The sequence below is a fragment of the Ammodytes marinus genome (genome assembly GCF_949987685.1).
Source record: "Ammodytes marinus genome assembly, chromosome: 7".
Taxonomy (NCBI): Eukaryota; Metazoa; Chordata; class Actinopteri; order Uranoscopiformes; family Ammodytidae; genus Ammodytes; species Ammodytes marinus.
Genome location: NC_137211.1, coordinates 20,848,895 through 20,861,763, shown reverse-complemented (window position 1 = coordinate 20,861,763; position 12,869 = coordinate 20,848,895). Strand labels below are relative to the sequence as shown.

Here is a 12,869-nt window from a genome sequence, read left to right as displayed (position 1 = left end):
AACAGACCGAGATATGTTTAAGGGATTTATTTTACACGCCAGTTAAGAAGTTAGGAACTGTAAAAAATACCGTTACATTTGACCCTACATTCCTGTGTAATACTAGGAAGAAGTAGCATTACTGATGTGTTATTTTATAGGGGCCACTCCCACATCCTCACAAATCACCTTACAGCTGGCCATGCAACTCTAGAAAGAGACACAGAGAGAGAGAGAGAGAGAGAGAGAGAGAGAGAGAGAGAGGATGCAAACACTTCCTACCTAACAAGCAGCCTCCCTCCCTTTTTCCTCCCCAAGCGGTGGACTCTGTGGTCGTCAGTTCCAAGCGACAAGACTAGCTACACCACGTTATCTCCGTCCACCACTCCCAGCAATACAGCTCCCATAGCAGTGGGGGCAGACACCAAAACACAACTGGCTTGGCTACCGGTAATCATTTCAGTAGCAGTAGTAGGGTCAGGGGGAACAGAGAAAAAAAAAAGAAAAGAAAAATAAGCTACAAAGAGACGAACCCTGGCGTAAAAAATCTTGCTAGGATTTCCTGCTGCTCCAAAGCCAGAGCCTTTCCCTTTTCATGTATACCGTGTTCAAAAAGCCAAGAAAGCTGATGTGGTATTCTCCTGACAAAGTCTCACACAAGTGCTGCTGGGTTATATCGATTCTGGGGAAAAGCTTTGCAAAATAAACCCAACCATTTGCACAAAGACATTCTGGGGTCTGTAATGGAAACTTGTAAAAATAAATATTAGGGTATTTTGTGTGTGTGTATAAGTTAGTGTGTGTGTGTGTGTGTGTGTGTGTGTGTGTGTGTGTGTGTGTGTGTGTGTGTGTGTGTGTGTGCGTGTGTGTGTGCAAGGTGTTTGGCCTGCTCATCTCCTGTACACCCTTGGTCTATAGCTGCGGGAATTGATCTATGTGACACGAGCCTATAGCAGGTGTGTGGTTACTGCTTTGCCAATGAACTGTGTCCCAGCAGGTCAAAGGGTAACTGGGAGGTATTTCTGTAGGGAATTTACAGCCAAAGACGAACACACTGACAAGAGGGCCACTCACTAGATCACTCTATTAATACACACTTGTGTGCCTTGACACCCTGTTGAAAATTTTACTATCTATCCATCTATCTATCTATCTATCTATCTATCTATCTATCTATCTATCTATCTATCTATCTATCTATCTATCTATCTATCTATCTATCTATCTATCTATATCCATCCATCCATCCAGGTCTACTATAAGACCCATTCATCACTGATTTATGACCCTATCTTTGCCAGGTTGAGCGGCCCTTATCACATTGTTGTGCTTAGTGTTACTGGACGGACAGCCATAATGTCCATGAATGACTGATAGAGACCTATACTGGGAGTGACATCATAGCTGCTGCTCGTTGAGCTTAGCCATGGCAAACCTGGTTGAAAGCCATGATGTGAAAAATGCGACTTGCATGAAGCGTGAAAGAATGTCTCTCAGCATGTGTGGACTGTAGGCTGTTCCGTGTTGCGTTGACTCTTGACTGCGTCTGTCTGTCTCCTGGCTGCTTTGCCTGACCGTAACTGTCTGCCTCTTCCCCTCAGGGTCGTCAAAGAAGAGATTTCCGATGACAATGCCAAGCTGCCCTGCTTCAACGGGAGAGTAGTGTCCTGGGTAAGTGAGACAAACGTGGGTGCACCCATGCTGATCCTCTCTCTCTCTCTCTCTCTCTCTCTCTCTCTCTCTCTCTCTCCTGACTGTGCAGCCTCAGCTCTCTTACTAAAGATAAGGTAAGTATAGATATACGTATGTGTGGAGCACTGACACATTGTGTAAATGTGGCCATGTAAACGCCTCCGCAGAGCTTTTCAAACATACTCTTCACTTTGATCTTGCCATCATTCAGCCGCACTGTATAGGTGGGAATATGAACGCATTTGATAATAAACCTAGCTATCGTTACAAAATACAGTAAGAAGTGGCTGACTTAGACAGCTCAATCATGAGAAGTATAATGCGATCTAGTGTCTGAAAGTCAGTTACTCTATTGACTTCTGTATTATAGTTATTCACAGTGCTGTGAGCACACGTTTCCCTAAGGGGCTGATACAGTGTGTCAAATCAAATCAATCCTGTCATGTGAGAGGATTAACATCTTCATCATTGCTCATTGTCATTAAGAACAGAGGACACAGATTACAGCTGGCGTTAAATATTGATGGAAGAATGAGAGCGATAATGTGTTTTCGATGTTTTTTTTCCGACAAATACCGTATGTAAAATATGACACACTTTATTGATCTATGTGGTGATTATTATGCTTGCATCGCTCCAGAGGGAGGCCAGAGGTCAGAGTTAGTGACATGGTGGTGGCTGTAGAGTTGTTAAGGACTGTCTTGTTCGATATCATTTTGGCAGTGTCGATACTAACACCAACATGGCTGGAAGCAAGTTTATCTTCATGGTAATATTTTGTACGTTTGCGTTTGATTTTGCATACATAGTGCCTATTGTATAACATTATTTCATGACCTTGTATCAGTGAATTCTAACGTTACTAGCAGAAGTATAGGGGAGAACGGGGTAATTTGTCACACGGGTTGGTTGTCACAATCGTTATATCTCGGAACCAGAAGGCGCTGTCTGTGAAATTTTGGTATGTAAATATCCAGAATTGGGATCAGAGGTCACCTACATAGTCTTCCTTGGAGTTAGACTGCTGAATTTGAGGTGAGACGACTGTTTGTGTTTTTCATGTCAAATTGAAAATATTTAGCTCCTCAGTATTTTTCTTCTACAGGCTTTTAATGGGTTTATAACAAAACACTTGTTACCCATACAAAGTGTGAAGGGTAAACTATAGTTTAGATTGTGGTTAGCAAGCTAATTAGTTGTCAGATGGTTGTTGGCCTTGATGCTAGCAAGAAATTCAAGTTGGGGTTGGTCGTCACATTTTTTGGGGGGTTGGTTGTCACATGTTATCTCAAGGATGCAGCCAGAAAAGGAACCCAATAACGAAAGAAATTGTCAAGCTGTATCCTCACTGACACCCCAGAGAAGGAAAGAATAGAGCAGGAAAAGGCAGCTAGCATGCAAAAGAAAAAAGGGCAACAAAATTAAAACAACCCAGTGCATCCCAAACTAGACCAGCTGCCAAGGCTACAGTAAGTTATGTAGGCCTATTTGTCAACTTGACAATGCAATTAAACTTTCAAATTTAGTTCTAATTGCTTGCCTTCTTTTTAAGATTATTCCCATTAAGATAACATTGTGACAAACAACCCCATATTGTTTGACAACCGACCACTTGATGGGGTTGGTTGTCACAATGTGTAAGGGTGTCTTTGATGATTAATTTCTTCTTTATTACAATAAGATAGAAAAAGTGAGGGGTACACATTTCAAACCAACACCTTAAGCTTCAATTTAATGTAGGAATGACTATTGGAAGATGTTTAGGTGATAAGCAATTCTCACTAGAGTAAAAAGTGTGCCTACTTACCCCGTTCTCCCCTACTGTTTGTGAATCTATTTTTTTTTGGCTGCTTCAAATAATATAAACTTCTTGGTAATGAGAAAAGTATTGCTATCAGGTATTATATATAGTACATTTTGATGTAGTCATTTTTGATGGTTCCAAACATGCAATTAAAACATGGAAATGAACATCTTTTGGTAGCATTGTCCTAACATTGAGGCACTAATAAAGGACACTGGTAACTTTAATGGTTGTTAAATACAGGCTATGAATTTAAAGGTGTTGTGAAGGCAAATGTTACTTTGCCAATTCATGCTGAAAATGTACACAATGTAAAGTATATAGGGTTGCACCAATCAGTATCGACCAGACATGACTGATAACCATTAAATACACTTTATTCATCATTGTCTTCTTTAAATTAATGTTCCCACAATCAAGTTGCATTGATTACGTCAGAGCAGACCGTCCAAAACTCCAAAGCAGTCTCATGTTACTTTAGACAAAATAATCCAAATGAACTGCACACATTGTGGTCAACAGAATTTAAAATTTGGGAAAAAGAGGTCCACTAGTATCAAATCAGGAATCAGTACCAGGAATATAGAGCTCAGATCAGTCCATCCCTAAAAGGATGGGGGTAGTTAATGGAAACTACAGAACTCCTTTCCGTCTTTGAAATGGAGTAATAACAAAAAGAAGTAGCCATTAACAAATCTGTTGACTCCATGTGAATCCCTAAAGCCCCTATCTCACTGGGCTGCGACAGTGTGCGACAAGTTGAAGACACAAAATTGCGACAAAATATGCGAATTAGCGACAATTTTCACTTGCAGTCTCACTGAGTTGGTTCCTCACGACACGTTTGCGAATGTCCTGGCCAACACTTGCCAGGAGGTCGCATTTATGTCTCGCAAACGTCTGGCGAGTGTCGCACGAACGGAATGTCAGTCTCATTTTTGTCTCAAATCAGTCACAATTTAGTTTCATATATCGCCAAACCCTCGCAAAGTTGTCTCACATTGCTCGCACTTTCTGACTCGCGGAGACTAAGGGTGTATTCACACTGGGAAGGTCCGCTAGTTCACTTGCTTTGGTCCAGACCAAATAGAGTTTCGATTTTTTTCTTTTGGTGTGGTCCACTTTCATATTGCCCCTTTTGCAAGTGAACCAGCATTACGAAGCAAAACCACACGTGATCTGAGGTCATTCATTCATTGGACAGACATTCTGGGGTGGAGAGAAGCAGGAAGCACGAAGTGAAAACTGCGAAATATATAACTGATACGATATAGGGTTAAAAATAATAAATAAATAGGCCTACATCTAGCCTATAAATAAAATAAAAAAACATAAAATTATTGTTGTTTCATATGGTTATAATATGTAGGCCTGTGTCAATGTTGTGGCTTGTAGCCTACGATGTGAAACATAATATGTACTGTATTTTTGCTGCTGGACGCACGGCTCGCGAGGAAATAGGCTCATGCTGACACACAGCTGATATAGCCGTGTGTCAGCTTTGTGTGAGTTCGGCGCAGCTCTGCTCCAAACTGACACGGGGATAGTATTGACGGTCCCGTAACATGGGAAGCAAAATAAAAACACGCACTTCATACAATGCGCAGCGTGAACCTGTTGGCACTGTGCGGGAGACGCTCCCCTCTCCTTCATCTGATCGCTGAACACATCAGCATGTTTACACGTCCTGTCTATCAAATGTAATATATTTGCTCGGGCTCCCGGTCAAACCACAACTAATCTTCCCAACAACGGCAACACTTTCCCATAATGTGAAGTTGACGGTGATTTATTAAAAAAGAAAAGGCACAGTGCTTCCTGCAATTGGGTCGGATCGAGTCCGGACAAATTCACACCACAAACGAACTGCAGCAGAGTGCGTATGGAACCGCATCGAGACCACCTCTTCAGCTTGGTCTCGGATCGTTTGTTTGGTCCGCCCCCGAGTGCGATTGCTGTATTCACACATGTCTGAAAGATGCGCACCAAAGGTGGAAGTGCACCTGAGTTCGTTTCAACCGAACTAAACACGGCATGTGTGAATACACCCTAAATTGAGAAGGGTTTGCGACGCGTTTGAGACACATGCGACCACTCTGAGACTATTTTGAGACTAGATTTGTCGCACACTTTTTTTGAACATGTTCAAAATTCATGCGACAGGACTGCGCGGCTCTGCGACTCATGCGAGGAAATTGAGACCTCCGCGAACGTTTGGAGACAGTTTAGAGACTCCCTCGCGACTGCAGTCTCCAACTTGTCGCAAACAGTCGCAGCCCAGTGAGATAGGGGCTTAAACTCAAATTAGAATAATCAAAGTCCATACTGTTGTTAGTCTCTGCCTGCTTTAACTTTCATTATTGTGGCTCAGATGAAAGGAGAGTAGTTTTGTCTTAATGGGTCATCATCGTACCTCAGCGTCTGTACTGACTCTCAACTGTGTCAAAGCAGCGTGGTCTTTTTAAAGTCTCTGTGTCGCTTGTTGTGTTTCTCAAGTCGTTTACGTGGAGCCACCAGTCACCTCTAGGCCTCTTTGCAGCACATCATTTCATTACCTTTCCTAGTGTGCACTTGAACACGAGCTGTGCCTCTCTCTAGGGTGCTAGCGTGCCTGTGTTTGTTTATCTGCGAGTGTGGCAGGGTTCTGTCGAGTTCGTGTATGATCTTCTCTATTTCCTCACAATGGAGCCTACATCCCCCTATATCACAACATATTTATTATTGTTGTTATTAGTGTTTCTGCGAGAGCTGGATATATCTGTGTTTTTGTGTGTGTGTTATTTCACAAATAAACAACAAATACATTCCTATATAAATGTTAAAAAAAATCTTTACAATTACATAAGAAGTCATATTTATCTAAATTCAAATAAAGTCATTCATCGTATTGCAGAAAATAAAGTATGTAAGAAGAAGAGTCAGTTAATCTCTTTTTTCGCGTGAAATGAAAGAAAACTCAGTATCCCAATTCTTTGTTATAACCAAGGACCCCCATTTTATTTATATCTCATGTTTTACCTCTACCTTTAGAAATGATTCTTTCCAAATAACATTGTCTAAAATAAGAAATAAATTAACTCAATATAACAATGTCTTTGAATTGTTCAAAGAAATAAAGACTTCTCGAATCGGAACAACAGTATCAAGAAATTCATTGTGATCCTGAAAGCCCCATAACTGTTTTTTTTTTTTTTTTACAAATCTTTCCTTTTCCTCCCACTTCTCTCTCCCTCCCTCCATTCAGTTGGTCCTTGCAGAGAGCGCCCACTCTGATGGAGGATCCCAGTGCACAGAGAGCCATCCAGAGCTGCCCCTTCCCCTCGAGAGAACAGGGGGCATCGGGGACTCACGGCCCCCCTCCTTCCAGTAAGTGATTACTGCCTGTCGTATAGTATGCACTATGCACAATTACACACCGAGGCCATGTGGGCAGACGTATTCAAGCACACAAATCATGTGTACTGGGTGACTTTTTTATTTTACAGGGAGCCACATGTGCTAATCACAATGTGGAAAGCTAATCAGAGAGCTGTGGCCTCATAGGGAGGTGCATGTGGCCTACTGTATATGCCCGTTTGTGAATATGGCGTGAAGTATACGTGCAAAAAGCTTGACTGCTGTGGGAACATGCATGTGTGTGTGAGTCTTTTTTTCCCACTTGGGTGTATGTTCCCTCCCGCCCACTCAACCGTGAGTGAGGGCCCGGCGTTAGTCCACTCATCTATGTAAACATGATGCGTACGCAGTCCCAAGCGCTGCCTGCTGATCCTTAAAATAGCCTGTCACAGCATTAATATCTTCAGGCAAACACTGGCTCGCTCAGTGAGGCTCATTGTATTCACTCCCTGAGAGCATTCGTACATACTCTGTTATGAAAGGCATATTTGGCGCTAAAAAAAACTTTGGTTCCTAAAAGGCAATTTTCTCAACAGCCCGATGAATGTGACCCGAGCCCTGAGTCTTTCATTCCAAAGTGGCGGATTAGAAAAAAAATATCCCTGCACTTGCTGTGGAGAAGTCCCGAGCTAAATATAGCTAAAGGGCCCGCGGGGCTGTGGGGTCAAAAGGGTTGTTGCCATTACGGCGCTAGAGCAATATGGCTGAGGCTCTATATTCAGAACATGCGCAATTTGTCATGTCTCAGTGGATGTCTTTATCCAGTGTTTGACATCTCTGCTCGCTTTTGCCCTCTATGGGCTGCTCCCGTGCTGCCGTTTGGCTGTCAGCTGCCTTGATGATTTTATTGTTCCTGGCCACATTTTGCACCGGGACTACTGCCACCTTGTGGAGCAAAATGACAGTGTGCCAGAACTCCCACAGCCCCACGTCATATCCCCCCACCCCCTCACTCACTCACTCTCCCTTTCTCTTTCTCTCTCTTTGAGTCAGACAGGCAGGCCTTTCTGTCAGAGAAACAGCGTGGTGGTGAATTCCGTATAGCGAAGCCTCCTCTCTTGCCGAAATGAAATCCAGTCTTCCAGCCCTTTACCTCTCTTTGTAAAAAGCCAGAATATTATTACCACTTCATTTCTCTTTGTGCCTTATTCATGCGGCGTGAATGGCTCTATTTGATGAGAGCACACAGAATAGGTGGTTTTTTCGGGGCTGAGAATGGACACAACTGATGTGCCTCTGCTTGGTAATCCGGATTAACGGACATTAAAAGAAGCCATCTCCATTTCCCAGGAGGTGGGGGGAGGGGGGACAGCAGAGAGTAGGGAGGGTTGGGCTGTTGTGGGTTTTGAAGGGGGGGGGGGGGGGGCATTTGTTCACAGCTGCAGTGTAGCGCCTTGCATAATCTCCCCCCCGGATCAGCAGACCTGTCACCCGGTCGGTCGGCGGCAATTGACAGCCTGACAGGCTATAGGCAGTGAACGCCACATCAGTCATAATCACTCTGCCTTTCTAATCACCACCAATACAAAAATGCATTCAAACTGTGCGGCCTTCTTCAGTGATATTTGCATACATGCGCTGACCTGTGCCGGTTCAAACCCGTCCCAGGTGTACACACGCACACACGCACACACACACACACACACACACACACACACACACACACACACACACACACACACACACACACACACACACACACACACACACACATTAGTAACTCCGCAGCAGAGACATGTAGGCATGCCTCATTGAGCACTTTCTCCCGCTGAGTGAACACGGCAGACGCAGCGGTCCTGTCTGCACTTGTGATTTCAATTTGCATCGATCAATCCACACACACACACACATGCGCGCACACACGCACACACACACACATACTGAACATCTGCCACTGTATGAGGTGTGTGTTTAACCCGTTGCAGGATGATGTTTGTGTTTTTTTCACGCCTCTTTTGTCCTGTTTACACTCTATGAATACAACTCTTGTTTGTAGGCGAGCGATGCCATTTTACGTGCCTGATTGAGCACCTGCATGCAAGGGCGATTACTGATGCAGGTGTGAGGTATACGTGTTGCGTTCATGCCTAAGTGTGTGTGACAGACTGACAGGAGGTTGAGTAGAGTTCTCACCGGCTTCAGGTTTCCTTAGGAGCCCTAGGTGGCTGTGTTAGTCCCTTAACCCCGCGGTGCCCGAGGCCACAGCGTGTCTAGCCCCTCTCTGACAGAATAACAATCTTCCCTCCAGCCCCTTCCAAAACCCCTCCCCAGACCCCCACAAGTACACCATAGCCCCAGCTTATTGCACTGCAGCCCACCACACCTGATCTACCACTTCACGCTTTTTTTTTTAATGCAATCTGTCATTCACTCCCCCTTCGAATGCACGCTCCAAGCACCATCTGGACTTTCAATAGGTCTCATTAATGCCAGTTATTGTCCAGAATGCGCTCCATCTCCCTCTGTCTCTCTCTCTCAGGGTATATCTGGTCATTAATGGCACTTAGTGAAAAACACATCACATACGTACAACAATGAAACTGCTATTTTTTTTTATACCAGAGGGATTGAATGTGAAACAGAGTTATAATATGAGTTGCATTATCCCCCCTAAGGCTGAATGGCAGGAGAACAGATAGCGTAACAGACAGGAGTGTATTGAAGCTGGGGGGATTATGTTCAGGAGTGTTGGGGGCGCAGGCTTGGCTGGCTGGAGAATACATTTGAAAGAGAGAGTGCATGAGAGACTGTGTGTGTGTGTGTGTGTGTGTGTGTGTGTGTGTGTGTGTGTGTGTGTGTGTGTCTATGTCTGTGTTTGTTTTGTCCATCATAATGAATCCGACTGAAGTTTTTTTTTGCGCCATGTGTGTTGCAGTGCCAATGCGGTGAGCAGTCGAGACGGCCTAGACACCGAGACGGGCACAGAGTCTCTGCTGAGCCACCGCAGAGAGCGAGAGAGGGAGCGGGCGCGCAGGAGAGCCAGAGAAACAGAGCGTGAGTATTTTTTTATTATATCAGCCAAGAACAGATGGATGATCCCCCCCCCACCCCACCCCAAAACAATTAAATATGCAATTATCTTGTTGTTTCAAAGTTATTGCATTTCACTGCCTCTCAATCAACACTTGACTTTTCTCCACACTCTGCACAAGTCAATCACCAGCCCCAAATATATATATATATATTTTTTTAGAGAATACTAGTGGGCATAAAGTGCCTTTAGGGATCACAACAACTTCAACAACATCAACAACTTTCGCAAAAGTCATAACCAAGAAACACAGTTAAGTAGATATCCACATTCTGAGAAGGGTGGGAAAAAAACGGAAGAAGTGAATAAGTTCACTGTATGTCAGAGCTTCTGGAATTCACTGTCTTGCCCAATAATTGTCCTTCTTGTGTTTCCTGTACTTGGCTCAGGTTTATGGTCAGAGGCGGTTTTCCACTCTGCAGTCTTGTGCGATGGTTATACCCCCTGTCAGAGAAAGATTTATTTATTTTTGTATTTATTTCAAAGTATTTTACAACCATCTACAGTCTACCTGGAAAACATAACTGTTACGGTTTTCTTGCTTTTTAAGAGAACGGTTATCAACTGTGAAAACACACATCTGCTTTTTTGATTTGGCATTTTGACTGCAGCAATTTCTCTACTGAAATCACTTTGGTGGTGGAGGGAGATATGACTATTTCCCTTTCCCTTTCAAAAGGAGCTGCCTCTCCTTTACTGAGTGTGTTTTTTCCTAAAACAAGAGCGTTGGCCAGGCAACTTCACACATATGCACTGTCCGCAATGGACAAACCAGGGTATACTGGTGCTGCAAGAAAAAGGTGTGTTCTGTTATCATGAGAATCCTCATACCTTGGATATTTTGAGATATCCATTTCATGTTATTCTGTAACCTTTGCCACACACACATTTCGGCAGAATTGGTCCTTTTTTCGAACCCCCAATTCAATTCAATTCTTAATGTAAAAATGTCGGCTCAAGACATATTCTCGTTGCTCACCACGTCACATCCACTGTTGCTAACTGCCAACTGCACATCTGTTGTTTTGTTTTGTTGAAATACCTCAAGCCTAATGAACTTCCCGCCTGTCTTGCATCCTCCTCCTGTGTTAACCGACCTTAATACAAATCACACACTCTATCATGCAGGAGCAGAGAGTTGCTTAAGGATCACATCAGTATTCACTTTTCCAGTCACACACATACAAACATACACACACACACACACACACACACACACACACACACACACACACACACACACACACGTACATACGTAGTCTTTGTCTCTCTTTTTCCTCAGTTGGTGCCTCCTCGCTTGTTAGCGGTAATTAAGTGAAAACATCAGGGGAATCTTGGTTTACCACGCACTTTCATGGCTCGTGAATCTTAACAAAAGCAAGATACGGCTTAATTAAAATGTGGGCTTCCCTGTATCACTGCTTGTTGTCACAGCCACACAAGGTCCTGGATGTAAAGACATTACAGCAAGAAGGAGCCGTTAGCCCTGCCCTCTTTACCTGCCTGCAGCATCATCCGTAGCAGCAGCAGCAGTGGGAATTCCCCTGTCACCTTATACACAACGCTTCAAGTCATTTGAGTCTCTGTGTGAAAGCTTGCCGTTATGAAGTGATCAGTTTAAGTGCTCAGCCCCTGGTAAACATATCCCTTCTTATTTTCTGTCTGGGCTGTGGAGTTTGAGGATGAACGGTTGAAGAATGCAGCAGTTGAAACATTTCGGAAGGGCACACAGGTGTAAGATAGAGTTATGGGAGCCGATCGGTTTCAAGGCCGCCAGGTGCACTGCATCTCACTGTTACCCGTTGTAAGACAAGACTGGGATATTCATTTATCATTATATAGTAGCAGCAGAGACTATTAAATACCACATGAGGAAAACTGCATTACTATTGCATTAGGCATTACGCTGTTTCGGTGATTTCAGGGTACAGGTCATATACGACACGGCTAAACCAATGCACTTATGCTTGTAGTAAAGGTATTAACGCAAAGCATTAAAACAGCGGTTGAATGTGTGTGTGTGTGTGTGTGTGCGTGTGCGTATGCGTGTGCGTGTGCGTGTGCGTGTGTGTGTGTGTGTGTGTGTGTGTGTGTGATGCGAGGTTGCTGAGAGCGTTTGGGTTTTCAATAACCTGTTTTCACCTGAGGCAGAGAAGGGTAGAGGACAGCACATCATCTCTCAAATCCTATACTCTCTTTCCTTTGGAGAAATCCTCTCATGTGATTGGTCAGGGGCAGATTAGCAGTCATTCTATAGTTGCGTGCAATGGGAGGGAGGGAGGGAGGAGGCAATAGTTTTTCCTGACTCTCAGCTCAGTCAATCTGTGCGTCGGATGAAGGCACTTTGGCAGCAGTGGTGAGAGGGATTTGTTGTGTTTTTTTTTTGACATTTGAAGTTGTTTTATGAAGCGTGTGATTTGATTTTATGGTTAGTTTAATGCAGGTTTTTGGTATCATTCATGGAAAGTTAGTTACAATTGGAGGGTTCTTGTTTTGCCCTGAGGAAAGAGATGTATTGTACTTGTTGTGAGCTTTTATAGGGTGATGTTGTGTCATTTTAACCCACCAGTAGGTAAAATACCAATTTGAATGGTTCCGTTTAGTTCAGTATTCATGTATTTATTGATCATAGTAGAATTATTTATTTTTAACCAGCTTATCTGTAAAAATTTCACAATTTTTGAAACGGTCATGATTACATTGTGTCCAGAGTTGTACATGTGCAGTCAGAAAGCAACTCAATTACTTCTTGTTTTTCGCACTGGCCAAGCCTACATTTATTTTTATTTCCTATTTTTGTCAATGCCTTTGTTGTAGATAAGCTGTGAAGCCTGTCAGCAGCAGCCAGCCAGCCGGTGGGCAGAGAAGCTCTGGGGCTCAGTCTGGCTTTTAGACAGCGGCTTGTACAGACGGAGCAGATCACAAAGACATATTTTTCGGTCTGGCTTGGTGAAACCTGCACGCTTG

The 12,869-nt window shown here is 43.6% G+C and overlaps 1 protein-coding gene across 1 annotated transcript in view; it reads left to right on the top strand.

The window, feature by feature from the left end:
• The window catches only part of LOC307253214 (segment polarity protein dishevelled homolog DVL-1-like), a 29,384-nt gene that overhangs the window by 4,636 nt on the left and 11,879 nt on the right, over positions 1 to 12,869 (top strand). The window contains exons 2-4 of the mRNA XM_080031138.1: positions 1,581 to 1,650; positions 6,720 to 6,841; positions 9,747 to 9,865. Coding sequence (XP_079887264.1) covers positions 1,581 to 1,650; positions 6,720 to 6,841; positions 9,747 to 9,865 — 311 coding nt within the window. The remainder of the gene's footprint in view (positions 1 to 1,580; positions 1,651 to 6,719; positions 6,842 to 9,746; positions 9,866 to 12,869) is intronic.